General features: G+C 40.1%; 2 protein-coding genes across 2 annotated transcripts; both read right to left on the minus strand.

The window, feature by feature from the left end:
• Positions 1 to 11,175: 11,175 nt before the first annotated feature.
• On the minus strand, positions 11,176 to 12,030 carry LOC142938474 (myeloid-associated differentiation marker-like). The gene has a single exon (XM_076081680.1). It carries the CDS (start codon positions 12,028 to 12,030, stop codon positions 11,176 to 11,178), a length of 855 nt encoding a protein of 284 aa, XP_075937795.1.
• Positions 12,031 to 13,709: 1,679 nt separating this feature from the next.
• On the minus strand, positions 13,710 to 15,252 carry LOC142937814 (myeloid-associated differentiation marker homolog). The gene is made up of 2 exons (XM_076080904.1): positions 15,001 to 15,252; positions 13,710 to 14,300 (listed from the first exon to the last, which is right to left on the minus strand). The coding sequence occupies exons 1-2, from the start codon at positions 15,250 to 15,252 to the stop codon at positions 13,710 to 13,712; spliced, it is 843 nt and encodes a 280-aa protein (XP_075937019.1).
• Positions 15,253 to 18,513: the final 3,261 nt, after the last annotated feature.

Consider the following 18,513-nt stretch of genomic DNA (forward strand, 5'->3'; position numbering starts at 1 on the left):
TTGTGAAGTTCTTCTTTAGAGTATTTGTGTTACGTCGACCTTTTTGCACCAATACTTGGGCAGGAGGCATTCTGGGCTGTATGCCCATGTTTACCAGGAGACAAGAGAAACTTTCCACTGAATTGTCTGGGCCAGTGGCCAACTTGCCATTTCTGTTAATGGGAAGTTGCACTTTAGAAGAAGATGACATACGCGTTTCAATACTGTCACTGCAGTTAGATTAAGATGTCCATCATGCGGCAGAAACAAAATGCCTTCAGCCAAGTGGCGAGGAGCCCACAACATTAAGGAGCTCAAGCATTTTTCTCAAAGTGGTGTCTGTGGCACTCTGCCAGGGGATCCGTGAAAGGTTTTCTGATTCATTCGTTTAAATTATCATGATGTAAAAATTGCTCTTGTTCAACCACTTTTAAAAAGGCTATATCTTGATTCTTCGGGTCTTGATCATTTTAGCTCCCATTGTTAGCTAAGGTTTAGAAAGGGATTTTATTCGAACAGAATATTTTTAACCGCTCGTTTTAGGGGTCGTAAATGACTTATTGCTGTCAGCTGATGCTGGCCATAACTCTATTCTTGTTTTCTTGGATTTAAGCTCAGCATTAGATAATATTGACCATGATATCCTCTTGGACCGTTTTGAGATCTGGGTCGGTATCAGTGGCTCTGCTCTGCAATGATTAAAAGGCAGGTGTTTCTGCTTTGGTATCTCTAACAGGTCAGCTACAGGTCTTCACTGTGGGATCTGTGCTGGGTCCAGTTCTCTTTTCCATTTATATGCTCCCTCTTGGTCATAATATCAGTTTACATTTTCCAACTATTTAAACTGTGACTCTGGAAACAACCATCTACACTGTCAACCTGCGAAACTGCCTTAAGACCTCTGCTAGTGGATATCACAAAATGTCCTGCAGCTCAATGCTGTTAAGATAGAGACATTGTCCATAGGTCAAGATCACCCAAATATCGCATGTCATGGCTCCAGCTCATCCAAGACTCTGCTGCTAAGATTTAGACTCCGACAAGGAAACATAAACACATCTCACCAATCCTGGCTTCCTTACACTGGCTACTTGTTGCTTTCAAAATTGATTTTAAGATATTATTGATTACCCTGAAAGTCCTCGCCCCAAGTTCTCTTATTGCCCTGTGTCCCTTTAAGGTGATAGAGCCTTTGCTCCCACGGCTCCTAATTTGTGAAATGACCTGAGGACATCAGGACTGCACACATCTTTTTTGTCACTTTTGCAAACCAAACACATTTTTTAATTGCTTTTCTGTGATTTTCTGTATATTTTAGTCTGTTTTACTGTGTGTTACTCTATCCATCTTATTGTCTTTGTATTTTAAATGTCTTTTTTCCCCATTGTAAAGCGCTTTGTAACAGTGTTTTGAACAGTGCTATAAATAAAGTTTAATATAGGCTGTATAGTAAATAATAGGCTACGGCAAATTATTCCATGGGACACATGAGGATAACAGTGATAATGTTACATTAAGTGGATTTTGGGGCCAAACATGTTCAGCAAGTTATTTTGGCAAGTTGCCTGCATGCTTGCAGCTGAACACAGTAATTTTTCCTGCATTTCACATCTAGGTAAAAATACAAAAGCATAATATACTTGAGCACCAAAAGTAAAACTGTTCATAAGTAAAGATGCATTATCACTTTACTGTTGCAGCTGGTAATGGGGGAGCTAATTAAAATGACTTCATATAGGTGCAGGGTAACTTAATCTATAACAATATATTCCAATTTTTTACTTGATTTATATTTTGTATCGTCTGCTAAGTAAGTAACACCAACTCTGAAATGTAGTGGAGTAGTAGTATAATTAAACTATACCCAAGTACAAGTACCTCAAAATTGTACTGGATGTTGTTTAATTTAATGAGGACATCTTAACTTTTTTATTTAATTTTATGTAAACTGTAAGAATTGTCTATTGATTGAAAATAAGATCACCAAACTGAACCCCGTATCATATTTTGTATTGGGTCTCAAGGTTGTTGAAGGTATCTCTAATATATATTAATGTAGTATAATGCATTAACATATAGTCTGAAACTAGAACAATGGCCAATTGGCACCCTATCATAATTAACTTCATCATGTCTTTGTGAAACTGCATCTATATGTCCTTACCTGGTGCCTTGCGGGTGACCTAAAATAATAATTACCCTATAACAGTTGTCAGACGTTGAAACCTGAGGCTGTGGAAATGTGTTGCACAAATAAATGGTGTGACCTAAAGATTCACTGAACCGCGCTTCAAAACACGGGAGTGACGCGCAGCCCGCAGCATGTTGTTGAGAAAACAAACACTTGAAGCCCCTATCCCCTTTAGGCTGCATGGGGCTTGACATTATTGTCCACCAAACTATAATAGCTGTAGCCCCCAGTCATGAGATGCTCGGCTTATTAAATCATCTTAGTTTGAAAAATAAACGTTTTGAGGCTCATAACAGTTTTCCAAACACACGTGTAATACTGTTAGAAAAAAAAAAATACTATTTCAACTGCGAATTCAAATTAATTTTATTTCATAAACACGTTGTTTCATTTTAAATGCCGTGCCATTCGTAGATTGGATTCAACTTACCTGTGCGCTCCTGTGCGCCTTATCCTCTCCACTATCGGATGGCGTGATGCGCGTCTCCCGCGGTATTCATGAGGTTTTCTCTGCGGTCAAAATCAACTCTCTCGCTCTTTTCCCTGGCCGCTTGAAAGAGAAACCACCTCACACTTGACTTTTCATCTTGAGGCATTTTCTTGGTGTCGGCAAGTTCAGATTTCCATTTACAGAGGCGCAAAAAGCAACATCTTCCAGGATTTTACGCACAGCTTGAGTTTGACGGAAATCCTGCGCACGAAGAAATGCGTCGCTCAGCTGACGAGGTGTCTCTCACAGGTTCATTGAAGTGCCTCGACGCACCGCGACTATTTATGTGGAAAGCATCACCCCGCCTTTGGATGGGAAAGTCCCACCCATGTGGTTGTAATCATCTCACAGCACAACACCGGATTTTGTTGAAAAAATACACATTGCAGCCCCTTTTTTGTTTTCTTCATATATAGAGCTTCCAGTGAATCATAATACTAACTTATTTGTTCCCACTGTGTGTGAGAGACAGAGAGAGGAATGGAAAAGGGACACTAGGGAGTTGATGACGTGTTATTTATTGGCCTTGTTTGACCGGTCCTAACCAGACCAAATGGGTAGATGTATGAGATTTGTGAGTGTATAAGTAAACAGTCACACAGCCGTGTATAGAGGCTTGCCCTGCAGGGACAGCGGTGTGTAATGGCACTTCCACGATATGGCTCATTTACACATGCATTTTTTCCAATGCAGGCAATACCAGCTCTCATTTTCAAGGTTAACCACGACGTCAACAAAAACTATTTCGACCATGCCCACCAAATTTTCAGGTGTCTGTCCGAATTGTAAAACGGTTTCTTTTTGTAGATGTCAACAAAAGCTGTTGGCATTACAGAAGAAGCACCAACCGTAAACGTGTTAAACCAGACTAAAGGGGACAGTAACTAAGCAGAAGCTAATGAATAACACTGAGCTCCCAGTCTCACACTGTTTGCCTCACTTGTGCATATTCCTGCTCCTTCTGCCTCCCCGGCCATCTTCTCAGCCATGCCCTCCATCCCAGGCCTCTCCGACGTTAAACTTCACCTGTCCACCAGATGCCTTCAGACTTTTTGTCCTTTCATTGCAGATCCCGCCACTGCCCTATAATTACCTCTTTGCTCTCACCTGAGCTTCTCTTCCAATCTCCCCACCTGCATCTCATTGCGTCATCAGCCGCTTGATATAAATACACACCGGCCCAGGTCCATTGTTCCTCCACCAGGTTGTCGAGTGAGGTGCATGGCCTAGCTTTCCAGCTTTTTGCCGTTCAACCTGTTTTGGACCTTATTGCCTGACCTCTGTATTTTGGATTATCTTGCCTGCTCCTGGTTGGAAATGTTTGCCTGTTGCCTTTGCATCTTATATTTTGGTTAATAAATCCCTGAAGTGCACTATCTCTGCCTCCGTCATTTGCATCTTTTTCAGTTCACTCTCATTCATATGTATGGGGAGGACGCAATATCAGAGACACAGCATTAACAGCATTATATTACTCAGTATCTCAGGATTAAATGATGCACAGAATAAACTGCAGACTATGGATATCTGATAAACCATGGACCCGCCACCGTGTAGATGGTACACTTTTCTTCCTTTTTCAAAATGCCAGATGCAGCAGTTAATGCTATTTTTCCAATTCTTTGTGTCCCCAAGGTGTCCTTAAATGGCCCTTGTCTTGTATTGCTTATTTCATATTCTGTTAGTGTGTTTACATTATTACATTTGCTGCAGTGATCCAATGTCCTCGCTTAAGTTTGTTTAATCTAAACTAATTGAAAGAAAAAGCGAACATGTTCACCACGTGATGGCAAGTACAAAGCACCAGCTGAGTGCAGAAATACAGCGCACACATGCAATCACTACAATGCAGAACATAAAGGGTTGCTGGAGATTTTTGTTAGTTTTAAAAGATCAAAGTTACCATACGAATCTTTCTATTATATTTACAGGTAAATCTGAGGTGCAGTGAATTGTTTCCTTATGAACTACTGTGCTGTTTTGTGTAATACTTCTCTTCCTGTGAAACGTGTCTTATAGAAAAGTGACCACCTGGAGAATATATTACGAATGTTCAGTCTAGTAATCAGAGCACTTGTTTCATACTTTTTATTATTGTGAAATTTGGAAAAAATATTTTACTTCGCCTTGATTTGGCATGATGTGCATCATTGTTTTAATTTCCCTTCTGGCTGTCTCTGCCAGTTGTTAAAATATCTCAAAGACAATCAGACTGCTGTTGAATACAGGATTACATTGAAAATACATGAGTTTTTTTTTTTTTCTGAACAGTCCTGTTTTGTCTCCAAGCTCTTTTTTTCTCCTCTTGCTCAGATGAGTCACTCTGGCTTCAAGCCGTTTGCATGCACCTCTTGCCTTTCTATATCAAGCTTGTAGTCTATTGGCTTGTGCACCGAGATCATATCAGATTGGAGTCAGTTGCCGACTTCGTCCGTCTGATGACAACAAGCTGGTGGATCGATCGGAGAACTCTCTCAAGGTAACAGGAGTGCGACCTCCGTGTGTGGTGTTTGTGGCCCACAGGAGCTCTCAACCAAGCTGAATCAATACTTCACCTCTGATAACAAAGATGAGTCAGAACCTGTGTGTGTGTGTGTGTGTGTGTGTGTGTGTGTGTGTGTGTGTATATGTGTGCGTGGGGGGGCATGAATGAGATTATGTCCAGAGTGGCGACTCTGTGGCTGCCGCTGTCTGTTTAGGTCAGAAGATGAACTAGTCTTAAAAGTATTCAGAATATACGAACAATCAATCTGTCTCTGTGCTGCTTGTATGTTCAATTTGTTCATCATGAGCCGACCTTTTGGAAAACCTTATTGATACACAGCGTCCATCGGCAAGTTTTTAAAGCCTTTATGAGTTTTACGTCTCCATGTGGTCTTTTTGTATCATGGTACATTCAATTAATATCCTTATAATGCAGTTTTAATTACATTTTGTAATGTTGACCCTGGGCTGTCTGAAAATAGCTGTTTTAATGGGGCCAACCAACAAGGCTGCTTATTTGCTTAATGTTTATTTTCTGCATCAATCATCAGGAAAGTTGTAGAGGCCGTTAGCTGTTCATCTGCACACAGACTCCAGATGGAGCTGTTAACTGTCTTGGACTTGCCATGCAGGGAGCGTAGTCTGTATAAAATATGGACGTAGTCTCATGACGTCAACCATAGCTTTCTGAGGAGCTGTTGTGAAGCTGGTGACTCCGGCCGTGGCCATTTTGGCAGCGACAACCTAATTCCTGGTTTATCAGAAAATGGGCAAAGAGGTGGATTATCGTTGGAGCAAAGGGCGGGACCGGGTGACGCAGCACAAGATACAGCGACCTGAGAGGGCACCCACCTTTCTCTTAAAGTGGCCAACGCCCTCAATTATGACTCATTTTAATCCTCAATACATTATAAATGGGTGAATATTATAAAAATGCTCTCGAACAGATGTCATGACCGAGGATATTAGCTATAGAGACCAAAACATTTTTTCGTGTGAACATGTTTATTTATTCTGTAAAGTTGGACATTTTAACATGGTGTTCTATGGAGATTAACTCCCACATGTAAAATACTTGAGTTACTGTGTGATTTGATTGTTGATGATTTGAAATAATTGTTCATTTCTTGAAAATATAAGCTAATATATATCTGGGCTGTTCAAAGAGGAAATCGCCCTTAAGCTCAAATGTGCAAAAGAGAGTGTTAGAGCAATATTATTTTCTTATATGGCCTGCCTATACATGCTATAGAATACAACAAAAAGGATGAAACCAGCGGGACAGCTTCTATTCATGGTTGTGATGCTTTAGAAAAAAATACACTCCTCAGCTTTAATTGAGCGAAGCTGTCTCTATAAGCTCATGATCTTAGTGAAATGTCTATTGATTTGCATAGAAAGATTGTTTTTTTTCATCGACTGCAGACTATTCGATTCTAGTTTATACAAAAGAGACCCGAATTTCCAGGTATATTACTGCTACTTAACTGTTAAATAAAGCAATACTGCTGTTTCCCTCTGAGTTTATTCGTTAAATTCAAAAATTTTAAAGGAAAATTGAGTTGATGAAAAAGTTTGAAGCACTATCTTAAAACCTGAAGACAATGTGTAATAAATATGTTCCAGGAAACGTTTCCCCTAATTTGAAGACTATAAAAAAAAAATCCAAACGTAAAATCACTCAAACGTCATTCAAAGCCATTCTTAGAGGCTATAAAAATCCACAGTTTGAAGGCATTTGGGTGTACATTCATGATTCTTTTTCCATTATGCTAATAGTTTGCAGTACTTAATATTCCTAAACAACAAAGCCCTGTGTATTTCCCCCTGAGGGACAAATCAGAGTAGTTAATTAGGGAAGACCGAAAGGCTATATTTTATTTCTAAATTAAACCGATTTGACAATTATTATTATAACTTGCCAGGACTGGGTTGATGAGGGAGGGATTTTCCAAAAAAAGACACATCATTAAGCATTTAGGCAACATTAGGCTTTTGCGGAAGTGACAGTGTCAGCCTGCATTTAACCCCTGTCTGCAGAAAAGGAGGATCTGCACAAAGTGGAAGCTCAAAACAACCACTCCAGACGTTATGTGTGTGTGTGTGTGTGTGTGTGTGTGTGTTAGAGAAACATTTGAAAGTAATTGTCAGCGTAGCCAGAAAATAGAGTGAAGTGGCGCTTGTGTATTACTAACACAAACTCTCGTCCCAAAGGTGAGCAGACATTTTGCAGAGCTCGAGGATAAAAAGCTGTCTGTCCTCAAATCTTCAGAATTTCTGGCCCTAAAAGGTTTGTCTGATTAATATCTAGGTTACCAGGTGGGTCATGTATAGCTTGTAAGATTGTAACACAGCAGAAGTCATTTACCGTGTGATAAACTCCCCAACAGATATATATATATATATATATATATATATATATACACACACACAATACTATTATTAGATCCACCAGCTGGGTCATTATCATTGAACGAGGATAACTGGGTTAGCTTGATTTGATTATTGATTGTTTGACCTGGGCCTGGATTCAATTATGGCATAATATGTATGTGGGGCTAAAACATCCTTCTCTCAACACTGTCACCACTGTTGCTATTGTTTGCACAGTAAACCCCGTTACCACTGTTAGCTGCAAGCTGCTGGCTTAGCCGTCATGTTGAGAGTCATAGAGGCAATAGATATGCTCTGAAATTTGTATGCAGCAACTTTTTAAAGTTGTTATAACTATGGTTTTTGAAGTGGATTTTTAGGTTATAAAGAATTATGTTTTTTTTTGAATAATGATGGAAAATAAATGTTCACTTATAAAGAGTGAACAGAGAAGTCAAATAAAACATTCACATTATGGAGAAACAGCCTTTACACAACTATTATATGGTGAGCTCACCTTAGTGGATCGCAGCATGCAAGGATGTCGAAAGACCGCTCAGATTTCAGGGCCATGTGTTAATAAACTGTGGATTGCCCACATACAGTACTGTTTACTTATATAATTACATTTAGCATAAAGTATACATACAGTGATTTCAGTATAATTCAAAACATGTTGAGAAAAAGCAAAGCTCTTGTTTGCAATAAAAAACAAAATTGGAAAGCTGTAAAGACCTTTCAACACCACTCTTCAACCAATGCGTACGAGTGCTAATTCTCACTTATGCTACATTTACAATATCTCAGACACAGCCAACTTTAACAAAATTTGATTGCATTTGTGATACATTTTGGCACTGTGCTCTGGTTTTTAAAAACCTACATTGATTAGCCTGGAGTGCTGTGACTCAAGCTCTAATTGTCTAATTTAAAAGCACTGCACCACAAGCCCAATTTAGCTGCAATCTGAGGGGAGAGCCATGATTGTCCCAAAGGGCATCCACATTATTTTTGGAGCATGAGAAGGAAATGCTAATTTTCTTCAGAGTCTGAGGCTATTTGGCTAATATGATATTAAAAAACCTGAGGTAAAGCAATGTATCATGTTTGTTCTTGCTAACGTAAGTTGAGTAATTTAGTCAGGGTTCTTCTTTATATAAAATCAGCCACGTATATTCACTTTAATTAGAAAATGGATGTAAATGAACTGAGGAAAGTGTGTTACTTATTATAATGTGGGACTTAAAATATAGTTCTAAGTTCTTGCAGAACTGCGTTACAGTATTACCATTATTTATACACTTTATGACAGAACCACAAGTCTTGTTTCTACTGATAATAGTCAATACTTTTCATTTTTTACCAGTGTTTTACTGTCCTCAGATAACAGAGTGAGAGGAGGTTGAAGGAATGTCATTGATTCATACGGCATCTCCTTTTATAGACATTACTTCCCATTGTTGAGTCTTGGAGATCATTTCTAAAGTGGATATCCGCTTTTAGAAGAAATGTCACTCTTCTATCTGTCCTCTAGCTGCAGCCCAGTTTGGCATGGCACTCTATGGGTGACACAGTTAAGTTGTCACCTGAAGTGAAACAATGTGAAGTACACCCTCTGTCTAATCTCAAACCTTTTTTGATGCCAGGGACATTTCCCATTTTCCAAGGGCCCCCTATAATCATAACACTGATTAAGCATATGTCATTTATACCCTTAGATGCTAAGAGTATATGTATTCTGAAACTTTTCAACCTTAATACTTCAGACCTGTTTCATAGTGACAAACAGAAACACGTTTCAATATCAATCATGTTAAGATAAAATGAGATAATCCTTTATTAGTCTCACAGCGGGTACATTTGCAATGTTATTGCATGCTATTACCACTTATATACCTTTTAAACAGAGGAAGATTTTAATTTGGACTCATCTTTACAGCATTTATAGCCAACATTTCAATAATTAATCTTAAAAGCTTTCAGAAAATAAACAGTAGCGACATAGTCCTAATAAATCCAGATCCTTTATCCTTTATCTTACACAAGTCGAAAGCTGACTGTCACTAATTTCTTCAACTTAAAAATAATTAACTTATTGCTGCTTGTCACAATTATCAACATATCTATTGGCCCAAAGCTAACGTAATGGACACAATAGGCTTGTTTTATTGGCGCAAATGGTCGCAATTTAATAATTTAAAGCTAATTATTTAGCGGGCCATTTAGTGCCACATCCTCCACTTTGAGAATCGCTGTTGTAGTGTTTTTGTGTAGTGTAGTGTGTAGTTTTTGTCCCTTCTGTTCTCCAAATCAAAGCAGACTCTGCTGTCTGCACTTTGCCAACATGTCTGACAGATCTAGACTACTGACCTAAACGTGCACTGTCTTTCTGACAGACTGACATGAGAAGAAAAGCAGAATTTCCACGCTTCAGTTGCTCCTTTTGACTTGAGTTCACTCACACAGATTGGTGTGCCAGGGAGCACAATAGCTGCGGGATTACAAGTGAGATTTGGGTGACGTCCCTTTAAGGTTCCAATTGGTTAAAAAAAAGAAAAGAATGAATTAACGTCACACTTTTTTTTAGATCTCCATCCCCGTCTGCCACATCACGGAGGAAGAAAAGAAGCTAAATAAGAAAAAAAGAAAGCTAACACCTTGCAACAAATCCAACTCCATATGCTGCAGCTGCCTGTTGATTAAAGGATTTTCTTTTTCACTTTTCCCACACATGCTTCCAAAGTCTAGAAATCTCTCGCTGTCTCAGCTTCTATCTTATAAATTCTTCTGTCCTTGTGTTTCTCTCTCTTGTTCCTTCTCTTCCCATCTTATCTTTCATTGGATGCTCTGCTTGCCTGTCAGTGTTCATACATTCACATACATTGATCAGTTCTGTATCAGTTGGCAATTACTTTATTGCAAAAAAAACACCACAAGACGGTGTTTAGAAAAGAAAATCAATACCACTCTCATGTCTTTATGATAAACACAAAGCTACCACCCACTGCCGGTTTGCTTAGTTAGGCGTAAAGACGGGAAACAAGGACTAACAGCTACAGCCTGGCTCTGAAGAAGGTAACATCATCCGCCAGCAATGCTGAGCTCAGACTATTTCTTGGCCAGGTGCAGTAACTTCCTGACTTATTTACTGTACAGATATGAGAGTGGTATCTAATTTAATATGAATATTACCCAACATGTCAAACTACACCTTAAATCAGCAAGTTGCTGCATCCCCAAATGACCAGATGACGAGCATGAAAGTGAAAACACATGATTTGACTATGACACTATAATAAACTGAAGTGTGAGCTCAGTATTATTACCTCCACTGTTTGAATACTCTTTGTGTATCAGGATCCAAAGTTCTACCAGGCTATTTTTTATTTTTACAACAGTGATACTACAGTTTTAATCATTAACTAACTCTACTTCTTTTTCAATAGTGTACTGGGCTCCCATCATTTTATTATTGTAGTCACTCATCTTTGTGAACACTTGGTGAACAGCATTATAACAAGATATATATATTGCATTCAGCATCAACAAAATGAATGTTTACACAATGGCTCTGGGCAAACATCTGTTTCTGTTCCCAATAATTCAAACCCAGGACTCAAATTGTTCTCAGTTCATGTTAGTTTTGATAAGCAGCAGCTCACTGGTCACTAACACAGAACACAAGGCGTATAGAGTAGGCAGTGTCCAGGGTGTAAACAATGACGTTGAGGATCGTCATGAAGGTGACCATCACCAGTTTATCCCAGGGACAGAGGTGGCCACAGGAACTGGGTCTCTTATTGGCGCGGAAACTATACAGTGGCCAGATCACCATGGCTGTCATATACATCACTGCTGCCAAAATGTTACAGACGATCACAAGCTTGTCAAAGGGGAATGGAAAAAAAGAGGTCAGCCGTCCAGTAGAGAGCAGGATGATGAGGATGGCGAAGATGAAGCACAAGCAGTACACGGCCACGCACCACTGCAGTTCTGGGGAGCCGGAGAACTGGCTATTCTCCAGGGACGTGAAGATGAGACAGGCGAGGAACGCCTCCAGCATCTTCATGATGCCGGGCAACGAGGAGAGGAACCCGCTGTTCTGCCCACTCGGACGAAGGCGAGTTAAAGCCACCTCGGCTGCGTAAACCCCGAAGCAGACCCAGGACACCACGGAGGCACCGATCTGGCGGTGGCAGGTACTGCAGGTGAAAAAGACTGGGTACATTATGGAGGCAGAGAGGCACATGAGGCTCGCCAGCATGCCAAGGGCAGTGGTGAAGTCATCCCAGGCGAAAGGTAGTTTGGTATTGACAGTTGTGAACTCCAGGATGAGAATAAGAAGGGTGAAGAAGAAGCAGAAGCACCAGGTGAACATGCACCACGCCCAGTAGGGAGATGAGACGTGGCCCACTGTTGCCACCAGGCTAAAAGACATACAGGTGAGGATGGTCGCCATTATTCGCATTATGCCCACAGGCTGGGTGAGCGCCCGTAAGTCCACGCCAATCATGACTGGACAGGATGAGTCCGTTTGATGTAAAAGAAAAAATGTTGTTTCCAAAGTCAGTTGATTCTACTCAGTGCATCAAGGCCATGTTTTCCAAACCAGATCCTGATGAAGACATCCATGTAGAGCCTCGAACAGGTGTGTTCTTTGAAACTGAAACTCAAACTGTGGTTGTGTGTATTCAGACAGATCATCACAGGCTTATCTGCGCAGTTTATGGCTCTGTTTCACGCCACGGATTGGATGCTTGTTGAGTGTTATCATGTTCCCCTCAAGACACACACGCTGGACTCTGGTCCCCAGTGCATGTTCTCCAGCACAATGACGAGGCGTGCAGGTCACATCCTACGCAAAAGCTCTCCTATCCTAACCTTGAGTTCACTTGATTTATTGCTCTTGGGTGGGACAAATTGGAGAGTTTACAGAATGGATTTTTTGGGATTTTATGGTTCAAAGATTATACTTCAGGTTGGTTAAAAAAAAAGTTATCTCTTTAATAGACTTAAAAAAAGAGGAAAATCTACCTTCACACCAAATTGACAAGAAACTACACGATTATGTTTTACTTTAGTATTGTAATGTAATGTATTGTGATTCATTACATCAGTGTTTATCAAAAACAAAACGTTCTATGAAAACTCTCTTTTTATTCATTGCACCAAAGAGGAAAAAAGTTTAAAAAAACATTAAAATCCCAGAAACATTTAATATATTTTATTATACCATCTCCTCTGTCTTCCCTTGATCCTCTGGTTCTTTTTCGCTCCATTTATTTGTGTTTACAATATCATTATAATATCTACTCTTGGGTCTCCATTTTGACTTTTCAGAGCGCAGCAATGCCTGGACTGGTCAAAGGTTATGTGAGTAACCTCCCACGTCATCACTACGATTAGCAAACCAGGCTTTAATCCTAACCAATTACTCACTTGCTTTTGTTATGTTGTTAGAGGGAGGCTAAACTTACGAACATGAGAACTGCCTCTACTCTTTTTCCTTTCCTCGTTAAACATGGCAACACAGAGGGGTGAATACATTTTTGACAGTAAGAGGTTTGGTCAGAGCAGAATAGCGGGAGGGGAGTTGTGAGATTGAAACCTGTAGCTGCTGTGTGTTTCACGGTATGCACACTTTGACACACCTTTGCAAACATACTTGGAGAAGGATAGGAGCAGTCCCACTGTAACTGTTTAACCATTAAACTGAGTATTTACTCATTAAACATATTGCTCATTTATGAGTTATTCATTCATGATCGTAATTTATTTATTTAAGTGCTGAAACAACCGAATAATAGTGACACACCACATGTAAGCATGCACTATAAATCCAAACTTTTATTATATTTCATTCATATTTCAGAGATCAACAACAATATGCACTCAACTGCAACTGATATGGGTGCGGTCATATCAATGCCGTCTCAAAATTTGATAATTAAGAAGGATCAGATGAGAATCGGGGTGCAAAGATATTGGGATTACATCTTCCCGACGTTAATAATTAGACACAGTTTCATGTTCTCAGAGAATGCATCATCTTAACAGATAAAAATCGACAACAGTGAAATGCTTAGCAGAAGTTGTACAAGAGATGCTCTACATATCATTCTCCTGCTCTCGTGTTCATTCTTTGAGTCCTAGTGGACTTCCAACAGCTGAAATATGACACATATTTGCAACCTAGGTTCTGCTGACAAAGAACACCAGCCTAAAAGAGTAAACGGTATCAGCGATGTAAGCAGCAAGGTTAAAACAGGTCATGAACGTGATAACCACTAAATTATCCCAGGGACATCTAATCCCATTCTTGCAGTAGCTCGGCCTGGGATTGTTCTTGAAGCTGTACAACGGCCAGATGACCACAGCGGTGATGTACATCAACACTGCCAACACGTTGCAGACTGTCAGGACTTTGTCAAACGGTGCGGGGAAGAGAGTCAGAAGGCGGCAGATGGTAAAAACGATGACGAGCAGGGCAAAAATGAAGCAAACGGAGTATACGGCAACACACCACTGGAGCCCTGGAAACCTAGAAAACTGTTTGTAGTCCAAGCAGATGAAGATGATGCAGGCCACGAAGGCCTCCAGAACCTTGAGGAGGCCTGGGACTGTGGACATAAATCCACTTATCTCACCAGGTTTAGCCCGGAGCAGCCCGACCTCAACGGCGTACAGGATGAAAGCCAGACAGGAAGTAACGCTCGCACCAATCTGTATGCCGCAGCTAGGGCAAGTGTAGAAGACGGGATAGATGATGGATGCTGCTAGCACCTGTATGAGAGAGAAGTAAAACATATACTGTGAAATGATTCAATCTGTAAGTTACTCTCTTGCAGTTAGTTTGACTTTGTGACTTTTATTGGGCATCAACTCAACTTTTGCACACGTATTGTTGAAAATAATAGATTTTAAGCCTAAATAAATGCTCCGTGCGGTGGTTACGCCCGTGAGGCGGTGCACAGAGTGTGAGTAAAAAAACACGTGATACACTTGCAGTCTAACTGTAGGTTGCAGACACACCTAAGAGAGATCCGCACTCTGAGTGCACCATTCTAGTCATTCTGTTTTTTCATAAAATTGTAGTGGTACAGAAAACAACATGACCCTAATGAAAGCTCAAGAATACAGACCTGTAACCAGTGTTTGATTTTCTCAACCACTACATCATTTCATTTTGTGTTGATGTGGATTTGGCTGCCTTGAGTACCCGTCTGTTTAGGTTTACATTATCGGTTGGAAAAAAAAGATCTTGTGTGTTGTGGTCGTTTAAAGCTCATATAGTGTATTAGTTTGACATTTTGATTAAAATGTATTTTCTTCTGTAAAAAATTGACTTTAATATTCCCAATAAGAGCAATGTCAGTGGTGAATCACTAATGTATTTCACCAATAATCTGCGACAAGTTTGTGAGTTTAAAAAAGTATCTGTAGATAAAGACAAATAACAAGAGAATAAAAAAAGGGCACACACCATTAGAGTAGCCAACATGGCAAAAGCGGCGGTGAAGTCATCCCAGGAGATGGGCAGCTTGGCGCTGAGACTGGTAAGTTCCAGGACTAGTATGAGGATGGTGACGCAGAAGCAGAAGCACCAGGTGAACATGCACCACGTCCAGAAGGACGCAGTGCTGTGGCCCACTGATGCCACCAGGCTGAAGGAGATACAGGTGAGGATCACCTCCAGTATCCGCACCACCAGCGTCCTGATGTCCAGTGTAACCATGGTGGTTGTAATCCTGTGGTCAGTTTACTGTGGTTCTGGATAGAGCTAGATATCAATTAGATTATCTCTTTTCACCAACTTGTCTCTTCGATCCTTATATTGTTGTAAATAGCTCCTTGGTTTTGGTCAGCCCTTACCTCTCATCCTGTTAGTACTGCCCGCATGACGACAGTAAGGTGAATGTGAATTCTTTGGCCTCTCCCTTCACGCCCGTTCAGACCTCCCTATAATGGCCGCTAATCAAACATCTAATAGTGCATGAGCTCTACGGAGGGTTTGTGTAGGAGGACAGTATCTGTGTGTGCTCATCGGTTGTGTGCAAGGTCAATAAAATAATAAATACTAATAAAATAAGATATTTTACAGCAGTTGTGATCAAGAGGAACTGCACCTTATGACACAGCCACACTTCACAGTATTTGTCATCCATCATGTTTGCTAACTTAGCGGCTTGCCCACACATCAATAGTTCTAATCTGTAAATGTGTTACAGGAGGCTTAAGAGGAATTGGGCCAAAGTAAAAAATGCAGACAGATAAAATCATTGAAGGGTTGACAAAACCTGAAGGAACTTTTGTAATTTCTGATTTATTTGTGTGCATGTCCCAGTCGTGACGGGAGTATGGCTGTTTAATGCTTTCTCTATTTCGGAAAAAAAAAATTGCCACATGATTCCTTGGACAAAACTACTAGTATAACAATAGAAGTAATAATACAAACTAGATAAGAGCAATTAAACTACTTCTGCAATGCCACAATCTCAACTGCCAGACATTTTTCCGTTGGGTGTTCCGCTTTTGTCAACACATTAGCCTACTCCCTGTTTCCTTATTTCATCTTGTACAGTATAAAACACAGGTTGCCTTTATGACTAAATAAGTAAATAAACAACAACACACAGCTTATGCAGCTATTCTATCTAACTAGCAATCGTCCTGCTCAGGACGGGCTCTGCAATAGTAGCCCCAGTTGTTAACGTTTGCTCAAATGAAAAGAATAACAAACACTGTATTCATGATAATCGTGTATCATACTGATTGTGGACGCTGTCTAGGCATGAAGAGAAAGATAAGTTGCTTCCATTGACATTATTAAGAGATTGCTGCATTCCACATACAGTAGTCCTTGAAAAGCATGCAGGGTAATGAAACTGAGATTTGAACTCGACCCAGTAGCCAAACTCGACCCATCATCATTATGCGGATTTCCCCCTCGGACATCTCGGTGTTTTGTAAAAGTACAGCTGGAGCTATTCAAGGACAGAGTCATCAAATATCCAGTTATGACTTATGAGTAAAGGTTGGAAAGCAAAACGGCTCGAGGGGGTTTGGGTTTGCCAGCCACTGGAAGTCATCTGGCACTATTTTCTCCGCTCTCTTGCTCCCCCTGTGGATCACAGTATAGAAAGTCAGCCGTGCAGAGGTTGGTAAAAAAACAAAAAAACTCAGGTTGTTGCTGCATCAGCTCATATTTTTGCTGTTGTGCCATGCCGTTACCCTCACAAGTGCACCTGTTTAAGCCACAAACCTGAAAGCTGTTCATGTATAAAATAGAAGATTGGGAAATCATAGTCAACACAATGTGAATTAATAGTCTACAGATTCTTCAATAGTAAATTGCTATCACAGTGGATTATTTTACATTAACCTTTAAATCATCCTTTCTTTGAAACCCTGACGCTGACAAGTGTCAAACTGACAAAAACACGCTTCTTGTCACCTCCTGTTGGACCGCAGACTGTATTTTTGATTGACGGTCCTGTTATTCAGCCCCCCTCCTCTCTTCTGTCCCTCCTTTGTCCCTTCTTCACAGTCGCTAATCTTTCACACTCAGAACACCATTTATTTAGCAGACACATGTATAGAGATGGTACGCTGAAAGGAAACTGGAATTAAAAAAATTGAAGACACAAAGAAACGGATGACAAGCTGGAGAGAGACAGATTTATCTGGTTTCTATAAGAAAGTTCACTGAAAAGACAGAGAGGAAAGAGCTAAGAAAATCTCTATTTTTGTGTGTGGCTGTCCTTAAAGATATATATATATATATATATATATATATATATTTCTTGAATGTGCTCAGCATCCCATCAAGGATCCATGAAAACTGCCACAATATTTCTCTGGCTTGTTCTTACAGTACTCCTGATCGCAAAACCTTAGTGTATTCCACACTGTACAACACTGAATCTCCCTTTACTATTGTACTACTTATTACCACATAGTTGAGAATAGTAAAAATGGGAGTAAGTCTTGGGTGTGCTTGTAATGAATTGCACATTTAATGGAATTCTTTGACATTTCCGAAGTATTTTTAAAGTGATTCATAGTACTATAAAAAGAAATACCAGTTTAAAAGTGTTTACGGTCATGTTTTATCATCCTTCTTCTATTTTTTTTTAAAGGAGAGTTACAACAACAAGTGTGTGGACAACAAGACCCTTTTGACCAACATGCCCCTGTGTACAGCTCACCACTGCTGGGTGATGACGTCTATGCTCTTGTGTCCATGCTCATTATTGTTTTATTGCATCCATTGATAAAACATCAGTCTTGACATAATGTTGTGTTTCTGGGCTACTTCACAACTATGAAATAGTGATATAATTGAGGCAAACAGTGATTGCTGGACTGTGAAGACCATTAATCAAATCACTATTAATGCTATTTCATACCCTACTTATACGTAGCAGAAACAACAACAGAAGAAACGGAAAGATGTAGTAAAGCACACTGAAACCCAACTTCAGCAGTCACAAAGAGTATTACATGCCTGTGATACTTCAGTAACCAAGTATCTAAGTAACAGAGAAAAGTGCTAGTAGCTGATCCAGAACAACACATGATAAAGAGCAACTTGTCAGTATTCTTGTATGTGGCATCATGAGAGACGCTGTGTGTTCTGGTATTCCTCCTGCTGAAGTGTCCTTAAATGACCCCACATTCTGCTCTCTGTGAAGGAAGAAACAGAACCTAGATTTAAACATATTAATGTTGCAACTCTGCCGACCTCCAGTGGCCATATATGAAAAATACACAGATTTATTTTCTCTGGATTTCCTCCCCCACGTCCGCCTGTAATCCTGTCAGCGTTGTTGAAGCGTAGTGCATTCCAGATGTGACAAGTAGTGTCCTTGTGATAGTCCTGTGACCTCTCAGTATCCTCAGCCACCTCCTGACTTTCATCAGGCCTTCATGTTACAAAGTTCATATGTGCTTTCATGTGTACTCATGTAGTGTGTGGGAGACAATGTCAGGATCA

Source organism: Anarhichas minor, unplaced genomic scaffold (assembly GCF_050575085.1).
Source record: "Anarhichas minor isolate MPS153535 unplaced genomic scaffold, ASM5057508v1 ptg000007l, whole genome shotgun sequence".
Lineage (NCBI taxonomy): Eukaryota > Metazoa > Chordata > Actinopteri > Perciformes > Anarhichadidae > Anarhichas > Anarhichas minor.

Bases quoted from the DNA above. Each gene is read 5' to 3' on its own strand.
- LOC142938474 (XM_076081680.1), bottom strand. From the start codon at position 12,030: ATGATTGGCGTGGACTTACGGGCGCTCACCCAGCCTGTGGGCATAATG.
- LOC142937814 (XM_076080904.1), bottom strand. From the start codon at position 15,252: ATGGTTACACTGGACATCAGGACGCTGGTGGTGCGGATACTGGAGGTG. The intron at 14,301-15,000 runs GTGTGTGCCCTT...TCTCTCATACAG, and splicing joins CCATGTTGGCTACTCTAATG to GTGCTAGCAGCATCCATCAT.